Source organism: Trachurus trachurus, assembly GCF_905171665.1.
Source record: "Trachurus trachurus genome assembly, chromosome: 6".
NCBI lineage: Eukaryota > Metazoa > Chordata > Actinopteri > Carangiformes > Carangidae > Trachurus > Trachurus trachurus.
The window spans coordinates 31,131,219-31,152,389 of record NC_139897.1 but is presented as its reverse complement, the minus strand read 5'-3'; the positions used below and the strand labels follow the sequence as shown (position 1 = coordinate 31,152,389).

At 47.8% G+C, this 21,171-nt stretch overlaps 1 protein-coding gene across 3 annotated transcripts; it reads left to right on the top strand.

The window, feature by feature from the left end:
- The first annotated feature begins 248 nt into the window (after positions 1–248).
- Positions 249–20,192, top strand: LOC310987546 (bromodomain-containing protein 1-like). 3 transcript variants are annotated; one of them, XM_083973857.1, is made up of 12 exons: positions 249–540; positions 4,210–5,645; positions 6,632–6,788; positions 6,907–7,035; positions 7,864–7,992; positions 8,909–9,221; positions 9,833–10,651; positions 10,748–10,910; positions 11,559–11,686; positions 14,845–14,939; positions 15,306–15,460; positions 18,307–20,192. In XM_083973857.1, the coding sequence occupies exons 2-12, from the start codon at positions 4,228–4,230 to the stop codon at positions 18,494–18,496; spliced, it is 3,696 nt and encodes a 1,231-aa protein (XP_083829983.1). In that variant the 5' UTR covers positions 249–540; positions 4,210–4,227; the 3' UTR covers positions 18,497–20,192. The 3 variants fall into 3 exon arrangements, with proteins under 3 accessions (XP_083829983.1, XP_083829982.1, XP_083829984.1); XM_083973856.1 differs by having other exon boundaries at positions 9,833–10,910; XM_083973858.1 differs by lacking the exon at positions 14,845–14,939 and having other exon boundaries at positions 18,307–18,452.
- Positions 20,193–21,171: the final 979 nt, after the last annotated feature.

The following is a 21,171-nucleotide window of genomic DNA, read 5'->3' as shown; positions in this document are numbered from 1 at the left end:
AGAAACCATACTTCATTCAGCAGGTTCATTCATTAACACTCCACCCCCGTGTCTCCCCGCCCCAACCAGACGCAGATGTCATTTTTACTATGTTTTGTTTTGCTCTCTGTGCTGCTAGTAAATAAATGAAACGAGGGGGCCTGTGAAAAAGACGTGCCGTACGTACGCCGTGCGCGTTGACGTCACGGCGTAACGACGACTCGCACAGCGTACCGCATTGTTGTGGGGGGAAGAGAAGCTCGGGCAGCCGCTGAGCTCCGCCACCTCCAACTGCCTTTAAACGGTTCCTACCGATCAGGAGGTTGTAGTTTTGTTTGGGTTCGTTTTTTTTTTTTTTTTTTTTTAATAAACCTCGGATCCTCCGGTAGAACAACCTGGAACCGGCTCTCCGTCCTGTCGCCCTGGATACCCGCCGGTCACTCTCAGGATTTACTACCCGTCGTCGGCCGTTGGATGAGCGGACTGGATGTGGATTTAACTGCAGGCCGCGCCGCCGCCATTGCTGCTGTTTTTACAAGCTGAACTCGTGAAAATACCGAGGTAAGTCCGGACCCACCGCGGCCCCTGCCTCGGCTATACCCGTCCCCTTCGGTGTGGACCGGTCTTAGGCCCGAACCGAGCCGGACTCCTCCGGGGGAAACCCTTCTTTTTCCCCTCAAATCGAGGCAGTTTCTTGTTGTGCTGGTCGCCATCTTTCCTCCCCCCTCTCTCTCACTCGGAGCTAACGCTAGCTGTTTGTGGACGGAGTGTCCTAATGCGTTTAAACGGCCACCGAAACGGCCGCCTTCGCCTTGTTAACGGACACCAACGGTTCGTCTTTAACCGTACCAGACCTGTGTGTAACGGGTAATATTGTAGCAGGTTCGATTCCCCCCTCAAAGACTTAAAAGGTTGTGTGGGTCGGTTAAGTGAAGTGGAGCTAACTAACTTTAGCCGTGGCTAACGTACAGAGCTGTGAGCGAGCTCCACCACCACCAACAACAACCGGCTCTCGGCGCCGCGGGCAGCCGGCCCACGGCTCCCTGAGGTCGGGGTGGAGGCTCGGAGAGAGCCGCTGCTGCTGCTGCTGTTCCCCGGGGGCTGTCTTTCATTCATCCAAGTGATCGTTTATCTCAACCAGTGTTTGTGTGTGTGTGTGTGTGTGTGTGTGTGTTTCCGCCCCCTTCACTGTCACTGTGTTCAGCAGCTCCCAACTGAAAACAGGTTTAGTAGTTGTAGTTTATTCAATCTTGTGCACAAATTGTTGCAGTCGGGCATCGATCAACCTTCAGTAATGCATTATTTAATCCAAACTTAATTCATAATTGTAAAATAGATCGAAAAGCTGCATTTGAAGATGTGCACACACACTGAGGCTGCACACTGTTGTTAACATTTAAATGCACAACATAAAGGAGTCTCAGTCTGTTTCTGTAGCTACAGTCAAATGAAAACATGATGTGAGAAATTAAAGCTCTCACATACACACGCACACTGAGGCTGCACACTGTTTTTAACATGATTTAAATGCACAACATGCAGGAGTTAGTCACTCTCAGCTCTTAGACTAACACAAAAACACTGTTCCTGTAGCTACAGTCAACTGAAACATGTTGATCCCTGACACACAAACACACAATGGAGCTTCACAAATTAAAGCTCCCAGGCAGCTGCTCCCCATGGAGCCTGTAAGTGAATGAGTTTAAGACTGATACAGCTGTTTAGAGTTGCAGCTGTGCATTATCTTCTTTACATACTAACCTACAGATTACTTCCTTGATTCCTCTGTCCACTGTTTTGTTGTTTAATGACATTACAGTGAAGTTGTTCCTGTTTAAACATCCTAGAGTCCAGTCTGGCCTCCACTAACATCTTGTTTTGTTTTTGACCCACAGTCCAGATCTCATCAAAAATCACCACAATGACTTTTGACACATACAATGAGGAAGCTGCTTCAACTACCTCTCTCTATATATCTATAAAACAATGTAATGTACCAGGATCTAGTTATTATAATCACTTAGTGATACCAGATATTCTCTGGGTTCAGGTATCAGTGTGTGTATTTTATTTCATTTCCTGATGTTTTCACCCAGCCTGGCCAAAACACTGAAACAGTATGTCATGATGATAAATAAATCATAAATCAGTCATTAATTAATCAAGAAAATGATCAACTGACTAATTTATACTACATAAGATATAGAAATAGATACGTCATAAAAAGATAAACAAGCTTGAATATTTATTAGTTTTATACAGGTTTTATTCTATTAGTTGATCAACTAATTGAAGTGTTGTGTTCATAAATGAATAGTGTTGAATATCTAAAGCTTCCTGTAGCTTGGTCTCTATTCTTTGATTTGATTGGTCCTGAAATAAATAAGGAAGTTGAGGTTCTTTAGCAGTTTGACACATTTTATATCGTGAGATAAATAATTATAATGTTCACTGGAGACAGTTGTGTGTGATCAGCACCGAGGCAACAGACCTCGGCTCTAATGTATTCACAATATTTGCATAATCAGCATCATCAATAAAGAGCTGACAGCGATTTACAGGAGCAAACACTCAGCTGCATCGATAAAACACAAGACGGACAGTTTCATGTTGCATTCAGGTGCACACGTCTTGATTTAATGCTCCGTTGTGAAACACCAGTCATCTGTACGGACGCGTATTGCATTCATTCTCTGTTTCTGAGTCATTTTTCTGTTTTTCGGAGTAATACTTTTTCAGACTTAAAGGGGCATTGTGTAACTTCTCCTGCTATCTAGTCACGAAAATCGATTATTTCGTTCAAAAGTATGTTTTTCATTAACCAGTAATCCCCCCCGATCAACAAACTGAAGTGTTCCTTTCAGCTCTGAATGAGCCGTTCATATCATTCATATCATTCATATCATTCATATCTACATGGAGCGGCTCGGTGCTGCTGCCATGTCGTGTCGCCATGTTTGTTTGTGACGGTAGGAAACCACGGAAACTCAGCGGAGACACCGGAGCTGTCGGCTCAGGTGGAGGTGGCGTCTGTGAACAGTCACCGTGGTAACGCAGTGAGGAGGAATGGAGCGTTACACTGATGCTGCATTCACCTGCAGTCGGGCAGACGGCCGTCGCTAACAAACCACATGTCATTTTAGTCACAGAAGTTGAGAGAAAGCCGGTAAAACGTGGGTCGGGTAAACGATAGGACATCGCCATGACAACATATCGTCATGTGCATTGTTTTGCTTCGCGCTGACGGACCACTTGTTTACATAGAGGCTTGTTTAAATGCCGTTACGTGCAGCGGCTGTCTGCCGTCTGCCCAATTTCACGTGAATGCAGCATGAAAAATACGATTGAGTTGCTTGCGATATACAACCACAACGCTAGATGGGAGTAATTCCTACACAATGTCCCTTTAACTAGATCTCTAAATCCTGCGAGAAGCTCCCACTTGCAAGTTACGTTAGGACTGATTTCAAAATAAAGGTGCTACATCAGACTGCTCTGATATTCTGTAATAACAGGTCTTCTCCTCTCAATCTAAATTTACAGGGACACAGTGAAAATCAGAGCGATTAGTGGGTTCACCTTGCAAACTATGCAATTGAATCGGTTTTGGGAGGTCACCTTTATTTTGAAATCAGTCCTTACACGCCATGTCTGCCGTCTGCCCAATTTCACGTGAATGCAGCATGAAAAATACAATTGAGTTGCTTGCGATATACAACCGCAACGCTAGATGGGAGGAATTCTTACACAATGTACTTTTAACTAGATCTCAAAATCCCGCGAGAAGCTCCCACTTGCAAGTAACGTTAGGACTGATTTCAAAACAAAGGTGCTACATCCGAGATTAGTGGGTTCACCTTGCAAACTGTGCAATTGAATCCGTTTTGGGAGGTCACCTTTATTTTGAAATCAGTCCTTAAACACTCTTACTGTTGTATATATGTGTGTGTGACTGTTGTTGCATGTTTTTCTGTGTTTTTCTGTGTGTGTGTGTCGTTGCGTAAGAACACAGAGGGTTAAAGCTGTTAATCATTGTTGCTGGTTCCTGTTAGACAGACACACACACACTCACACACACGCTGCTGTTGCCTCACAGGGCTGGGTCGGTCGGTCGGTCAGGGTCGGAGTTAATGACGGGAAACAACAGCATCACACACACAGACACACACACACACAGAGCAGTTAGTAAGTCAGTCGTTGACGCGGCGGTTTCGTTTCTCTGTTCCTCAGGATCGTCACGGTTTCGCCATGAAGAAGAAAGGTCGGAACCACCGCCCGGCGGCGCTGAAGAGGGACTCGTCGCCCATCAAGCCGTCGCCCAACCGGGAGACGCTGACGTACGCGCAGGCGCAGCGGATGGTGGAGCTGGAGGTGGACGGCCGCGTGCACCGCCTCAGCATCTACGACAAGCTGGACGTCATCGCCGACGACGACCCCACGGCGCAGGAGATCCTGGAGTGCAACAGCAACAAGGAGAACAACGAGAAGCCCCAGCAGGTCCTGGTGCGCTCCGTCCGCCTCAAGAACAACCAGCAGAAGAAGAACGCCGCGCTCATGGCGTCGCACGGCACCACCGGCACCGGCACCGGCGGCGGCGGTTGCCATGGCGGCGGTGGGGGCACCACCGGCGGCCTGCTGGAAGCCAAGGTCAGGACGGTGGAGTACAACCTGCCGGTGGTGCCGAAGCGGCCGGCGGCGTACTACAAGTACACGGAGCGGACGGCGGAGGAGCTGGACGAGGAGGTGGAGTACGACATGGACGAGGAGGACTACGCCTGGCTGGAGACGCTCAACGAGAAGAGGAAGAGCGAGGGCGTCAGCCAGGTGTCGCACAACCTGTTCGAGTTCCTCATGGACCGCTTCGAGAAGGAGTCGTTCCTGGCCACGCAGGGCCGCGGCGACCCGCAGGCGCTGGTGGACGAGGACGCCGTCTGCTGCGTGTGCATGGACGGCGACGGCGCCGACAGCAACGTCATCCTCTTCTGCGACTCGTGCAACATCGCCGTGCACCAGGAGTGCTACGGCGTCCCCTACATCCCCGAGGGCCAGTGGCTGTGTCGCCACTGCCTGCAGTGCCCGGCGCGGCCCGCCGAGTGCGTCTTCTGCCCCAACCGCGGCGGCGCCCTGAAGAAGACGGACGACGACCGCTGGGGCCACGTGGCGTGCGCCCTGTGGGTCCCCGAGGTCGGCTTCTCCGACACCGTCTTCATCGAGCCCATCGACGGCGTGCGCAACATCCCGCCGGCGCGCTGGAAGCTGACGTGCTACCTGTGCAAGGAGAAGGGCGCCGGCGCGTGCATCCAGTGCGACAAGATCAACTGCTACGCGGCGTTCCACGTCAGCTGCGCGCAGAAGGCCGGGCTCTACATGCGCATGGAGCCCGTCAAGGAGCTGACGGCGTCCGGCACCGCCACCTTCTCCGTGAAGAAGACGGCGTACTGCTGCAGCCACATCCCCGACGGCTGCGACCGCCGGCCGCTCAACGTCTACGAGGAGCCGCACCCCAAGAACGGAGCGCAGTGTCACAGCAAGAGGGCAGCGGCGGCGAAGCGGGGGAAGTCCCGCGCCAAAGGCTGGCAGCAGAAGAAGAAGAAGAGAGCAGAACCAGAACCAGAGGAAGAACCGGAGACGCCGACCAGCGCCGGGCCGAGCATCACCGCCTCCAGGTAGCCAGCTCCCACAATGCACCTCTCACATCCACTAACTCCCACAATGCACCTCTCACACCCACTAGCTCCCACAATGCACCTCTCACCTCCACTAACTCCCACTATAGAGTGCCGAAGCGGAAGCAGGAAGTAACGTCGCCATGGGTCCTCAATTTGAAAAAAGTCTCCATACAAATGAACGGGACTCCAAGATTTATTTCGTGATCCGTTTGAATTGTGCCATGAGAAAAAATTATGTCCTCTACCTGTTTAAAACATCACGTTTCATTAAGAGAAATCAGCAGTTTGTTGTAAAACTATTGTAAAATAAAATTCAGAAGAGTCCGTAACCAGAAAGACTACAGGTGGCGTAGGTGACGTCACCACATGCCGCCCTTTCCCGTGTCAGTTGGTGACGTATTTTTTGTGGGACACACAAAATACATTCTTCTGTTGCCGTTTTACAACAAACTGCTGATTTCTCGGCATGAAACGTGATGTTTTAAACCGGTAGAGGTCATAATTTTTTCTCATGGCACAATTCAGACGGATCACGAAATAAAACTTGGACTCCCGTTCATTTGTATGGAGACTTTTTTTGAATTGAGGACCCATGGCGCCATTACTTCCTGCTTCCGCTTCGGCTCTCTATGCACCTCTCACCTCCACTGCAGCTGATTCTGACTCCTGCTGTTCAATAGGAAGTGAATGAGAAAAATTTCACAATAAAATGACAAAAATTCTCCCTCCTCTCTCTCTCTGTCTTTCCCTCCCCCTCTCCTCCTTTCTCTCTCTCTCTCCCCTTCTGTCTCCCTCCTCTCTCCCTTTCTCCTCATCTCTCTTTCTCCCTCCCTTCCTCTCTCTCTCTCTCTCCTTTTCTCCCTCTCCCTCCTCTCTCTTTCTTTCTCTTTCTCCCTCTCCCTTTCTCCCCTTCCATCTTTCTTCCCCTCTCTCCCTCCTCTCTCTCTCTCTCCCCCTCTCTTTTCCTCCCCCCCTCCCCCCAGCCTGGACACCATCCTGAACCAGGTGTCTGTCCAGAGGAAGCGTCCCTTCGTGGAGCGAGTCCTGAGCTACTGGGTCCTGAAGCGTCAGTCCAGGAACAACGTTCCTCTGATCCGCCGGCTGCAGGCCAACCCGCAGCCGCCCAAGTCCAAGCAGACGGTCCGTCTCACACACACACACACACACACACTGTTACCCTCTAACATGGCTCCTCCTCCTCTCAGTCAGCTGACGGCAGTGTGTGTGTGTCTGTTGTGTGTGTGTGTGTTGTGTTCAGGAGCGCATGGAGACGAACCAGGCGCTGAAGGAGCAGCTGAAGGAGTGGCACCGCCTCCGCCACGACCTGGAGCGAGCGCGTCTGCTGCTGGAGCTCATCAGGAAGAGAGAGAAGCTCAAGAGGGAGGAGGTGGGACACACACACACACACACACCATCATCATGTTGTTATACATCATAACTGTTATGTAATATAATAATCTGGACTATATTATTATAATATAACATAAAGAATACTGTTATATAACTCTATTTACAGACACTTTACCTTAGCATATATACCATTAGCATATTTTCTATTGTGATGATTTATTATTGCTGTATATTATGTACGGACAGTAAATATATTTAGATTTTTCATTACAGTCTTCCTTGGGTTATGACCTCACAAAAGACAGATGCAAACTGCCATTGTTTATATATAAACTGTGAAAAATACACACATACACTCAGAGTGTACACTGTTCATGTCACACTTGTTTTGTTTTTGCAAAGTCGCTCATGTAAAAGCAGCGTTTTGGTACGTTACTTTTATAAAGTAATTGGTTATAGTTACTAGTTAAGCTAAGTTAGTATCTGAATTACTACATTGTAAACATAACTGATTACCAGGAAAAGTAAATATTGCGTTTCTTTTTAAGAAAATAAAATGCTCAAATATGTCAAATTACTTATAAATAAATATATAAATGTATTTTTCCGTACACTTTATTTGATTTATTTGCTATTTTGTGACAGGATTTTTTGAGTCAAGTAACGGCGTTATAACGGGGGAAACAGGAACTTTTTTGATTCCTTGTTATTAAAAAAGTAGAGGTGTTATTTTATAACACTGTTATTTCCATCACTGTTTAAAAGTAATAAGAGCTAAAAAGCTCAAGAGTCTCACACATGCTGAAGTGACAAGGACTCGGTTTAAAGTTGAAGTGTCTGATCCTGTGTCTGTTCCTGTGCTCAGATGAAGCTGCAGCAGTCGGTGCTGGAGGTCCAGTTGACTCCCTTCAACATCCTGCTGAGAGCCGTGCTGTCTCAGCTGCAGGAGAAGGACCAGTACAACATCTTCGCTCAGCCCGTCAGCATCAAGGAGGTCTGGACCCATCTTCTTTTTCTTTCTATTTATTTTTATTGTGAAATACAAAACAACATACAGTACATCCATCTATATACAAAGTGTGTGTGTGTAAGTCAAGTATAATATAAATGGCGGTCATAACAATAATAGTGAAATTAGTAACAAAGAAAGAAATAATAATAATGGTAATATTGGTCATAATAATGATATTGATAATAAATCATATAATATTAAAAAGGGGCCAGTTTGTAAGATGTAATTTGATGATGATGCGTCGGCCGTCATCGTGTTCTTATCCACCACTTTCCGGAGAACGACGCTGGGTGTCGCCATGACACTCCATTCATTACATTTTAGATTAATGTTAGCTGGGCTAACCGTTAGGCTAGCTGTTAGCCGTTAGCAGTGTCTTAAATAACTCAATAAACGGCCCATGAAAAAAATATTTTTTCCAGCGGATATCCTAGTTCCAACATGACTGAACTAACTGGAGTAGTTTCATGTCGTGTCCCACAACGGGAGGGTTTTAACAGCTGACGTCCTGGTGTTAGTTTGCTGCTGCTGTTAGCTGTCAGCAGCAGCAAAGCTAACAACTACGATAGCCATGACTAGTTGCAGAGGCGTGCACACAGAAATAGTAATGTTTGTTCAATAATTCGTTTTATAGACTTAACAAACATCAGATTTAGTCACAACGGTTTTGGCAGCCCGAAGCCCCCACATTTGGTACCTACACCGGTGGCTAACGCTACCAGTTAGCCGCTAACGCTACCAGTTAGCCGCTCGCTAGAATGCTACTACGGGGTGAAACGGAAGTTGAAAACCGACTTCTGTTGTGGTGTGACGCAATGGATCATGGGAAAATAAAGTGGTGGATAGAAGTGATGGGAAGTAAAGCTGAACCGTAGTTTGTTGTTTTGCCGGTTTGCAGGTCCCCGACTACCCGGACCACGTCAAGACCCCCATGGACTTCTCCACCATGAGGAAACGCATCGACGGCCACTGCTACGGGAGCCTGGAGGAGTTTGAGTCGGACTTCGACCTCATCATCGCCAACTGCATGACCTACAACGCCAAGGACACGTTCTTCTACAAGGCAGCTCAGAGGATGCAGGACCACGGCGGCACCATCCTGCGCCGCGCCCGCAGGGAGGCCCAGCGCATCGGCTTCGACTTCCCCAGCGGCCTGCACCTGCCCCAGGCCCCCAAGCTGGAGGCCCCGCCCCCCTTCACCTGGGACGAAGGTAAGTCCAGTTCACCACGGAGGGATGTCACCATTTATTGTCAGAGAAATAATCCTGATTATTATGTATTAATTAATTTCACATCATCATGAATGTGTAAAATCAAATAAAATCAAAATATAATTACATTACTGATTATATACACAACATATTTTAATATATGACCAATCTTGTTTGAAATATTCAAGTCATTAATTGTCATCTATACCAAATATTTTAAGTTTATATAATCGTTTTTGACACACGAACATTTAAATTCCTACCAGTTCAGTGTTAACGTTTGGTAAATAGATGATTATTGAATGATACACTGCATTGAATCAAGTATACACATACATACATACATACATACATATGTGTGTGTGTTACTATTTTATAACTATATATAAACTACAATTTTGATCAAATTAAAATCAAAACGTGTTAAAACAGGACGGTGTCGCAGATTCACTCGGTGTTAAAACCCCATTCTAAATGAAAAACGTGTTTAGATTGGACTTAAAAAGTGGCTCCAAAACAAGTAATGGTGAAATCCTAGTTCATATTCAGAGGTGCGGCGCCCGAGAGGACCTGTAGTGATGTCACTGACCTTGTGTCGTTGTGTCCCCCAGTCGACCGGCTGCTGACGCCGTCGTACCGGCGCCTGACGCCGCCGGAGGAGCAGCTGCAGCAGCTGCTGGAGAAGCTGGACCTGAGCGTGGCCATGAAGCACAGCCCGTCCCGCAGCAAGAGGCTCAAGCTGCTCAAGAAGACCATCATGGAGGTCCGCAGCGAGATCAGCCTCAAGAAGCCCCTCCCCTCGTCATCGTCAACGTCCCCGCACGCCACCGCCGTCGCCACGGAGCCCCGCCCCTCTGCCCCCGCCGAGTCCGAGGAGAAACCACTACCTGAACCTCCGGCGGAGCCCTGCACCCCGGAGGAGGAGGAGGAGGAGGAGTCGTCGCCTCCTCCGACGTTAGAGCCGCCAACCTCGCCGGCGCCGCTCCCCGCCCTGCCCCCCGCCTCGGCCCCGCCCCCCCTCAAGCCCGTGGTCGTCGTCGCCGGCGACGCGGGCGCGGACCAGACTCCCATGGAGCTCGACAGTGACACGTCTACCTCAGAAACCCCCGCGCCCCCCAACGGGCTCCTCCCCGCCCCGCCGCTGCTCCCCAACGGCGACCTCAGCACCGCCGTCGCCGCCGCCGCCTGCAACCGGCGGACCAACGTCCTCTTCCGTAAGTCGAAGAGCGCCAGCCCGCAGAAACCCCCCAAGACCCCGGACACGCCCACGCCGCAGTCGCCCACCCTCGGCTCCAAGACCTTCCTGTCGGTGGTGATCCCGCGGCTGGAGACGCTGCTGCTGCCCAAGAAGAGGAGGCGCAGCAGCAGCGCCGACGGCGGCGAGGAGCAGGAGGAGGACGAGGAGTCGCCCATAAAGCGGCTCGGTACAGGTGAGAGCGCCAGACGAGCGGCGGCAGCGGCGGCGGCCGCCAGAACAGCCGTGACACAACGTCAAGCAGAACACCAACGGGTTTTATCCTCCTCAGGGATAGCCAACGGCTTCGTGGTGGAGGAGGAGCAGGAGGAGGAGGAGGAGGAGGAGGAGGAGGAGGAGCGGGTGTCTCCGTCTCCTCGGCTGCTGGAGCCTCGACGCCGCTGCGCCTCCGAGTCCAGCATCTCCTCCAGCGGGAGCGTCCTGTGCAGCGGCAGGTGAGTCAGAGAGGAGGAGACGCAGAGAGGCTCCATTATCATTATATTATTGAGGACGGCTTCAGTATTATTGTACTATTATTCTCCTCCTCCTCTCCTCCTCTTCCTTCCTCCTTCTCTTCCTTCCTTCTTTTTTTCCCTCCTCCTCTTTTTCCTCTTCTTCCTCCTCCTCTCCTCTTCTTTATCCTCTTACTCTTCCTCCTCTCCTCTCCTCTTCCCTCTCCTCCTCATCTTCCTCCTCCTTTTTTTCCTCCTCTTACTCTTCCTCCTCCTCCTCTTCTTTATCCTTCTCCTCTATTTTCCTCCTTCTCTTCTTCCTCCTCCTTTTTTGCTCCTCCTCCTCTCCTTCCTCTTCCTTTTCCTCTTCTTCCTCCTCCTCTCCTTTTCTTTTTCCTCTTGCTCCTCCTCCTCCTCTTCTTCCTCTTCCTTATTTTCCTCCTCCTCCTCTCCTCTCCTTCTTCTTCATTCCAAAATTTTTTTTTTATTTTGTTATGTTTTGTTCACTGTTTCCATTGGTAACCAGTCTCTTATTTTGCCGATCTGTTGCTCGTGCTGCTGTCGCTCCATAAATGAAACCAATCGTATCATATTGATCAATAATAAATAAATTGATCGTTCCTCCCTCCCTCTCTTCTCTCTCTCTCTCAGCTCGGTGGTCGTGTCTAAGACCCTGAAGCGTGCGGCGGCGGCGCGGCGCAGCACCGTGGACGATAAGAGCGCCCTGATGACCTGCATCCAGAACGGAGAGTTCACCAAAGCCGCCAAGATCTCGTCAGGTGAGCGCCGTGTGTGTGTGTGCGTGTTTGTTTGTGTGTGTGTGTGTGTGTGTGTGTGTGTGCACCACCCTGCATGGCAGCGCTGTGATTGGTCAGTTCTTCTTTTCTGTCCTAAACTTTATCGACAGCTCCTCTGTGTGACGACTGCTGCTTCTCTGTCAGCTGCATGTATTATTGATTAACCCCCCCAAACACATCACTGATGTCACAGCCACCTGTGATGTCACGATCTGAAGCTCCGCCCCCTCTGAGGCGACGTCTGCTCAGCCAATCAGCGGCTCAAAACAAATAAACAAACAAACACATGAGATCAATAACGACCTGATCAACTTTATTGATTTGACCTGAATCGAAGGCGTTTTGTGACGTTTTTAATCACAAACCTGTCGATGTCAATGAGCCAATCACGTTCATTCATGTTGATATGTGTGTGTGTGTGTGTGTGTGAAGTTTTATCACCATGACGACGTCAGCAGAGACTCCGCCCAGGTACTGGTGTTAACAACTGTCACATGATGCCCTGTGTGTGTGTGTGGATGTGTGGCTCTGTGATGGATGTTTTTATTTATTATTTTGGAGTTACTTGGGTCCATATAAGCTGTTACCGTAGCAACAGGCCATTAGCAATAACTAAAAATATCTAGAACTACATGTAAATGTATGAAATTCATACATTTACATGTTAGCTGAAGCCAAAAGGGATTTTCTTTTATTATTATACACCAGAAAATATTTCACCAGAAAATTGGTATTATTTTATTCATTGGTGACAAACAAAGTCTGAGCAGGGACACCCAGACTTCCCTCTCCATGGACACTTCCTCCAGCTCTTCCAGGAGGATCCCAAGGTGTTCCCAGGCCAGCCGAGTGACATAGTCACTCCAGCGTGTCCTGGGTCTTCCCCGGGGTCTCCTCCCGGTGGGACATGCCCGAACACCTCCCGAGGGAGGCGTCCGATACAGACGCCTGATCTCTAAGGGAGCGCCCCGCCACCCTGCGGAGGAAACTCATTCCGGCCGCTTGTATCAGAGATCTTGTTCTTTCGGTCATGACCCAGAGTTCATGACCATAGGTGAGGGTAGGAACGTAGATGGACCGGTAAATCGAGTGCTTCGCCTTTCGGCCGAAGTCTCACGCTCCATCCTTCCCTCACTCATGAACAAAACCCCGAGATACTTAGGCCCAATCGCATTTCTCTTCCCTTAACACTAGCACTCAGTTTCGAGTGGCCTCCAAAGGGAGATACCACTTGACGATGAAGTGAGAAGTGGTAGAAATGTCGAATTCTCCTCTCCAGTACCCTGGAATAGACTTCCCCGGGAGGCTGAGGAGTGTGATCCCTCGATAGTTGGAACACACCCTCCGGTCCCCCTTTTTAAAGAGAGGGACCACCACCCCGGTCTGCCAGTCCAGAGGCACTGTCCCCTACCACCACATGATGCTGCAGAGGCATGTCAGCCACGAGAGACTTGAGGTAGGTCAGGGCGGATCTCATCCACCCCCGGTGCCTTGCCACTGAGGAGCTTCTGTACTACCTCAGTGACTTCAGCTTGGGTGATGAATGAATCAACCTCTGAGTCCTCAGCCTCTGCTTCCTCTATGGAAGGCGTGATAGTGGGATTGAGGAGATACGAGACGCGGCTACAAAGTCGATCTTCGACCTCCGGCCTAGGGTGTCCTGCCACGTGCACTGATGGACACCCTTATGCTTGAACATGGTGTTCGTTATGGACAAACTGTGACTAGCACAGAAGTCCAACAACAAAGCACCACTCGGGTTTAAATCGGGGAGGCTGTTCCTCCCAGTCACACCTCTCCAGGTAACACTGTCGCTGCCCGCGTGAGCGTTGAAGCCCCCCAGTAGAACGATGGAGTCCCCAGTTGGAGCACCTTCTAGTTCTCCTCCCAGGGCAGAGACCCGTCCCCGACCCGATGGCGCAGGGAAATGACCCTCTCGTTCAGTGGGGAGAACTCCAACACGGCGGCTGAGCTGGGGAGCTATGAGCAAGCCCACACCAGCTCACCACCTCTCACCGCGGGGAACTCCAGAGTGGAAGAGAGTCCAACCTCTCTCAAGGAGTTGGGTTCCAGAGCCCAGGCTGTGCGTGGAAGTGAGCCCGACTATCTCTAGCCGGTACCGCTCAACCTCCTGCACAAGCTCAGGCTCTTTACCCCCCAGCGAGGTGACATTCCATGAACCTAAAGACAGAGTCGTTGTCCGGGGATTGGGCCATTGGGCCCCCGCCCACGACTGTCACCCAAATTGCAAAGCACCGGCCCCTCATGGTCCTTCCTGCGGGTGGTGGGCCGACTGGAAGGCCCAGGTCGCTCCCTTGGGCTGAGCCTGGCCGAGTCCCGTGGGCAGAAACCCCGCCACCAGCCCCAACCCCACGCCAATGCGGGCGACGTGCAGTTCCTTGATCTTTTCTTCTTCATAGGGGTTTTGGAACTGCTCTTAGTCTGACCCGTCACCTAGGACCTGTTTGCCCTGGGAGACCCTACCAGGGGCATTAAGCCCCAGACAACGTAGCTCCTTGGATCATACGGGTGCTCAAGCTCCTCCACCACGATAAGGTGGCAGGTCAAGGAGGTTCAAGCCCACTTCATTAAATCTGCAAAACAATAAGCAAATACATGGTCAAATACAAACTTACCCTAAAATAGGGATCAATACGTTTTTTTAAAGGGCAAAGTAATCAAGGAAAGTGATAAAACTCCAACACAGATCTGGGTTCAGTGGGCGGGACGTTGATTGATTGATTGATTGATTGATTGATTGATTGATTGATTGATTGATTGATTGATTGATTGATCATATTTATTTCAAACCAAACAAAAATTATATCTCACATACAACAACAAGAACATCCACAGGACACCATATAACCAAATAAGAGCGTTTAAAAAATAAATGCATTTTATTGGTTATCGGTGAAAAAATGGCCGATAATGAGATGTAAACACACTGTTTGTTTGTGAGAGTGTGTGTGTGTGTGTGTGTGTGTCGCTGCATCAGTGTGAGTGTGTTCTCCTTTTGTTTTTTAAAGGTCAAAGGTCTTTGAAAAACCTGTGTACAGTGTGTATGTTGTTTGTGTGTGTGTGTGTGTGTGTGTGTGTAGTGTCTCCTCCTTCATAACCTGTTGTCGTTGTTCCTGTAGACGTGTGGGAACCCACCGCTGCGTCCCCCTTTGTTCTGGAGCCTCTTAAACTAGTTTGGGCTAAATGTAAAGGATTTCCCTCCTACCCCGCCCTGGTGAGTCCGTGTCATTACCCATCAGCCCCTCTGCTCATCGTGCTCGTAACCGTAGCTCGTGATTCGTGCTCACAGCCATGCGTGTGTGCGTGGCGACGCCCCATCGACTGCTTGGTGCTTGGTGCTCGGTGTGTGTGTCTGTGTGTGTTTGTTATGTGTGTGTGTTTGTGTGTTTGTCGGCCGGCGGCTTCGCTCAGAGCGTCTCCACTCGGCTCTGCATGTTTGTGTCTCTTTGGGTGCGAGCTTTTCTTTACTCCTGCTCCGCTGCTGCTGCCGCCGCCGCCGCTGTTGCCGTGGCGACCAGGCCGTCCCACTGACTCAGTCCCCTCCTCCCTCTCCCTCTCCCTCTCCCTCTGTCCGTCACAGATCATGGAGCCCAGAGTGCGGAGGACGGCGTGCCGGCACAACGGGGTGGAGCTTCCCCCGCCGCCGCCGGACGTCCTCCGAGCCGGAGAGCGGATGCAGTTCAGGTCCGCAGAGAAACTCTTCCTCGTCCACTTCTTCGACAGCAGGCGCAGCTGGTGAGACACAAGACAAAAAAAAGTTGGTCTTTGATCCGTTCAAAGCTTCAGTTTGCTTTTGTCTTAAATCTGTCAAATCATCAGATTAATGTGGAATAATTTAATAAAACTCTCCCCTAAATAGTCAACCTAAATTCATTGGTCAGTTGGTCGCAGAAAAAAAAAAAACATTTGGAGTCAAAATCTAGATGACTGAACTGTGTATGAAAAGGCTAGAGGGCTTTTAATTTGAAGGGCCAGATACAGGAAGTCGTGACACTCACTCACTGTCAGTTTTTTATAGGACAGGTTGTTGTGAGACGGTTCTTAATTAATAAATTAATTAATTAGGTTAATAAGCTGTGTGATGTGTGAGACTATGGAGGAACAGGGTCCTAACGAGACTAATGGCGTGTTTCCACTAGCACGCAGTACCTGCAACCAGGTACACTTTTGGTATCACCTCAGCCCTGGTTCCAAGCGAGCCGAAGCGTTACTAAAACGTGACGTCAGCCGACTGCCTTCCACTGATTGGCCGATGAGTGTCGTCACTTGAAGCGTCATAACCGACGACCGACTAGGGGTTGCACGACTTCAGATTTTTAAAAGTCGACTCTAATGTTATGAAAGTCGAGTCGACGTCGACTAGTCGCTGATGACGTCATTCATATTTTTCCCATCATAAATTACAGGAGGAGGGAAAAGCTTTGCAACAATCTGTAGATTATTCACTGACAGACGCTCATGCACAGAAATTAGTCCACAGAACAGCAGCTTTATAAACAACAAGCTGTAAATCAGTTTGTTTTTCTGTAACATGCACTCCTATACAAGTGCAAAAGATAATACTGTAGCTACTGTCCGTTAAACAATTAGGGAGGAAAACGACACACAGGCCTCGTCACCATCACAGTCCTACTCAGTCACATTTTTTTTTCTGGTTGGTTGTTGCTGTTGTTGGTTGTCGTTGTGCGCGACGTAAAGCTGTCGATATGAGCAGAGTTTTTTTTTAATTGCCGACAGCCCGACACACTGGCCGCGGCAGCGCAGCGCCTCACAGGCGCTTGGCTGGTGTCAGGCAGCTGCTTCTCCTGCTCTCTCCGCTCCGGTCAAACATCGACCCGTCTGTAGGCTACAGGTCTGTCTCTAGCGCTGTGTGTATGGATGTGTGTCTTGTGTGCAGACGCAACTGACAAATATCTAGGCGGACAAGCAAACTTAATCATCATTTATTTTATTTTGAAAATCGACCGGATTCTCTCGCCTTTTCTGTGCCTGACTTCCTGTCTGGTACGACCTTGTTCCATCCAGCTTGACGGCGCTCGTATTTTTTTCATTCAGCCACTCAGCTGTTGTTTCAAGCCGCTACTCTTGTAGCCTACTGTTACATGATCAGCGACTAGTCGACGTCAAGCTGAAAACGTCATTGTGGAGCAGTAAAGTCGACTAGTCGATTAGTCGACTAGTCTGTGCAACCCCTACGACCGACTAGAATGTAAATAAAAACAAGACTCAAGACAAGACACCACTTTTTACTGCTTCAGTTTGTTTTTTCAATAGTGTTTTGTCTCGCTGCCCGGAGTCTTCTCTTGGCTCTCTTCTCACGGCGGTTTCACGTTATGACAACCCCGCCGAGGAGGCACCAAGTGATACTCAGTTGTAATGGAAACACAACCAAACCGAGCCGAGCCGTATCGAGCCGAGCCGTGCTAGTGGAAATGCGCCATAATTAACCAATCATCTACTCACCGTCATACCAAGGAAGGGTTTGGAGAACTTTCAGTGTTATCAAAATGCTTTTGGAGTTCCAGGGGGGGTCCGGCTGGCAACGGGTTTTCACATAATGGCGGCGGATAGAGCTCACTTTTGAATGGTCCAAAACACACACTATGAAACATCCAGATACCTCCATACTGCTCGTCTGTACTGACCCAAGTGTCCTGAAGCCGCCACATGGAAAAGTTGTTCGGAAAAACTCCCCAGGAGCTCGTTCATGAAGTTTGAACATAAAAGACTGAATCAGAATGAGGGCTGTCACTTTTTATTTGATATTCGAATATTCGTTCGAACGTGGGGTGAAAAATTCAAATTCGAGCAGTAACGACCTGCTCGAATTTATCCAAACGAATTACGGGTCATTTGAAATTCGATCAAACCTAATTTTTCTAAAAAGTGACAGCCCTAATCAGAATGAATTTATTGTTCCTGAAGAGAAATTCGTTTTGGAGCGTTTTGGTCGCTGAAGATACTACGACACATAGAATCACTAACGACCAGCGTAGTAACTAACTGGATTACTACATTATAAAAGTGACTATTTACCAAACCCCCCCCCCCAAAAAAGTGCTGATTAAACAAAATCCATAATAGATAATTGATCATTCTAAGGCTGCAGAGGAAACATGAATGTGATCAGTTTGATCAGCTAAAACGACGTCATCCCTAAATGAAAACAGACCAAATGATCAACAGGAAACACATTTACTTCTCGGTTAAATGTCTTTATGTGTGTATGTGTTTATATGTGTGTATGTTTGTGTACATTTATGCAAGTAGTAAATATTTCATCTACTTACGCATGTGCGACCAGTAAGTTTCCCTTTTTTTAACAACTGGCAAACGTGGAAGGTCTCAACTCAAAGAATCTATAATCTGCCCTCACAGATGTTTATGAGGATCATGAATGAAAAGGAAATGTGAATATTTGCTTTTGATTTACAGTGAGCGCCCTAAATTTTGTGTTTGCGCTCCTAAAACTTTAAGTTGGTGGGTCACTGTGCTGCTGCTTTCAAATAAACAGTCAAATCAAACCCACACAGTGACACTAGCAGCTGACTGACCTCTGACCTCTGTCTCCGTTTCCTCAGGCAATGGCTTCCTAGATCCAAGATGGCGCCCTTCGGGATCAACCAGACTCTGGACCGACTCAAGCTGACGGAGCCTCGCTCCGCCCACTTCCGTAAAGCTGTGCAGCTCGCCTTCGACCGAGCCATGAACCACCTGAACCGTGGCGGCGGCGAGCTGGAGCCCGGCGCCGGCCTCGCCGTCTCAGACTGAACCCACCTCCCCCTCAACCCCCCCTCCCCCCTCCACCTCCCTTCATCCATCTCTCTCTCTCTCCCCCTTTTTGACCTTTCAGCTTTTTGTTTCCAACACCACCACCGCCTCGTACGCACAACACACACACACATGCACACACACAAACTCACACACACTTGTCATGTTTACCATTTCCTACAACTGGATCGCCCCCTCCCCCCTCCTCCTCCCCTACTCCCCCTCCTCCTTCTCCCCCCCGTCCGATATACTGTAGCTGTCTCGTTATGTCAAAGAGCTATGCAATGAAATCGACTCGGTTCGCGGGTGCAAAAACAAAAACAAAACAAAAGTTGGAAGCAGAAGAGAAACAGAAGAAGGTGAACGTGTGTGTGGCTGTGAGGACCGAAGAATCACGGGTCTCAACCTGTCGAATGTGTCGGAGTTCGACCTCTGACCTCCTTAAATGTGCTGCAAGACTGCTGCAACAATCTCACTGCCATGAAAATGTCCATCTGTGTGCGTGTGTGTGTGTGTTAGTCAGCGTGTGAGTGTGTGTGTGTGTGTGACGGCAGCAGCTCCTGTAAATAACCCTGTTTTAAAAGGTCTGACACTAATTTATTCACTCCTCCCCGGGTTCGTTTGGTTTCCACGGCGTTCAGATATTTATAGTGGGAGGTGACGACCTCGTTTCTGCTGGTGCTAATCTCCACGGAGAGAAACAACAAACATGCATACTGTACTCAACTCCTCGGTTTGTGTTTTTTTTTTTTTTTTTTTTTTTACAGTTTTTGTAACTTATTGAGTTCTCAAGCTTCAAGTTCTCGTCTTTGGCATTAAGTTTTCTCGTGTGTGCATCTTTTTTTTTTTCTTTTTTTTTTTACCTGAATGTTTTTACTGGACTACTTCTTTGACTTTTTTTTCTGTTTGTACATATTTATATAAAAATCTATATAGAAACTCTCAAAATTAAAAAAAAAAAATGCCTAAAGTGCATCATTCACACCGAAACCAAAAAAAAAAAAGAGATAAAGATCTGCTGCCCACAGGTTTCCCACTAATGTGTTTTTATTTCTTCTCATTTCATTTTTTTTTTACAGTTGAGATGTGTTTTTCAGGTTTTCGGCCTTTCTGTCCGTGTGCTGTGATGAGTTCGTCTTCTGTCACTCAATCATCTTTTTTTCCACCTGACCTGACCTACAGTCAGCTGTAGAGAAGAGAACGTGCCTGTACTAACTTATTGTAAAACAGAAAAAAAAAATGTTATATGCATTTACTTTATAGAGAAGAAAAGAAGAGAGTATTGTAAGAAGAGAAATGACTACGGGCACACTAGGAGCCGCGTGTAGAGGCCCCTCCTCTTCCTCTGTCGTTTTTAGGAGTTTTATTTTTTATTTGGACTTTTATTTTGGATTTATAGCATTAAATCTGCGAGGTGAGGTGATAGTGTTTGATGTTTTTTTTAATTTTATTTTGGCAGGGTAGCGATGGGTAGACTTCCTGTTTTCTTTGCCCCTCCCTCCTCCCCTCCTACACCTCCCTACCTACCTACACCCCCACCTCCTCCTCCTCTTCCTCTTCTTCCTCCCTCCTCTGGATGTGGATGTTGTTGTGTGTGTAAATAGATTTGGTACTTTAGCTGATTCTCTGGGAAAAACCACAGTTATAGCCAATGGGAGTGGAAACCAGCCGACAGCAGGCCGGTGGGATTTTTATACTAAAAACACTGAAAAATTAAAATATGTTATTGAATCACTGACCCGACGAGTCCTGGTTTTTTATTAATAATATCACCTTTAACATCACTTCAATACCTTTCATTTTATTACTTCTCCTGATTTTATTAGATTTCTTTTGTTTATTCAACTTTTATTAATTCCTGTGTCTCATATTCACTCTTTCAGTTTCTCCTGAACAGAAACAGAGGCGACACAGAAGGAAGAAAAAGTGATAATATAAAGGGTTTTATTGAATACAGGAAATTAATTTAGATTTTTTTGTGCATGTTTCAACATGGAAAAAGAAAAACTTTGTGAAAAATAAAGAATTAAACAGTGTATAATTAAGAAAACTACAGTAAAAATGGTATACCTGCTATAAAACATGAACCAATGGGCTCTATGCACAGCTCCACTACTTCCTGAATTTAAGACAGCTCTTTTATTTCCTGTCTTACATTATTGGACAAACTGATTAATCCAGGTGTGTCTGACCATTGTGACTATTCAGACTCACCTGGATTAATCAGTTTGTCCAATAATAATAATATATATAATAATAATAATGTAAGACAGGAAATAAAAGAGCAGCCTTAAATTCAGGAAGTAGTGGAGCTGTGCATAGAGCCCATTGGTTCATGTTTTATATAAAGCAGGTATAAGGTGCAGACTATTTTTTACTGTACTTTTCTTAATTAAACATGTTTATTTATTTATTTTATATATAATGAACTGATATTCTGTGTAACGGCTGTTTCACCTCCCGGCCACAAGGTGGAGCCGTCGACCTGCAGAAGCCGCTGCAGGTGAAACCTCAGGTTGATGTTGAAGCTGGAGACAACTGCATGACGAGCTGATGATGGATTCGTCAGAGAGTTTCCAGTGACTCCACATAAAGTAACACCTTCATTTACTCATGTAAACTTTAACTAAAACAGAGGGATGACGTAAACGTAATAACATGTATGAGCATATTTT

Excerpts from the sequence above, each read along its gene's own strand:
- LOC310987546 (XM_083973856.1), top strand. The coding sequence starts at position 4,228 with ATGAAGAAGAAAGGTCGGAACCACCGCCCGGCGGCGCTGAAGAGGGAC. Across the intron at positions 9,222-9,832 it reads CCCCTTCACCTGGGACGAAG|TCGACCGGCTGCTGACGCCG; the intron begins GTAAGTCCAGTT and ends TGTGTCCCCCAG. Across the intron at positions 10,911-11,558 it reads AGCGTCCTGTGCAGCGGCAG|CTCGGTGGTCGTGTCTAAGA; the intron begins GTGAGTCAGAGA and ends TCTCTCTCTCAG.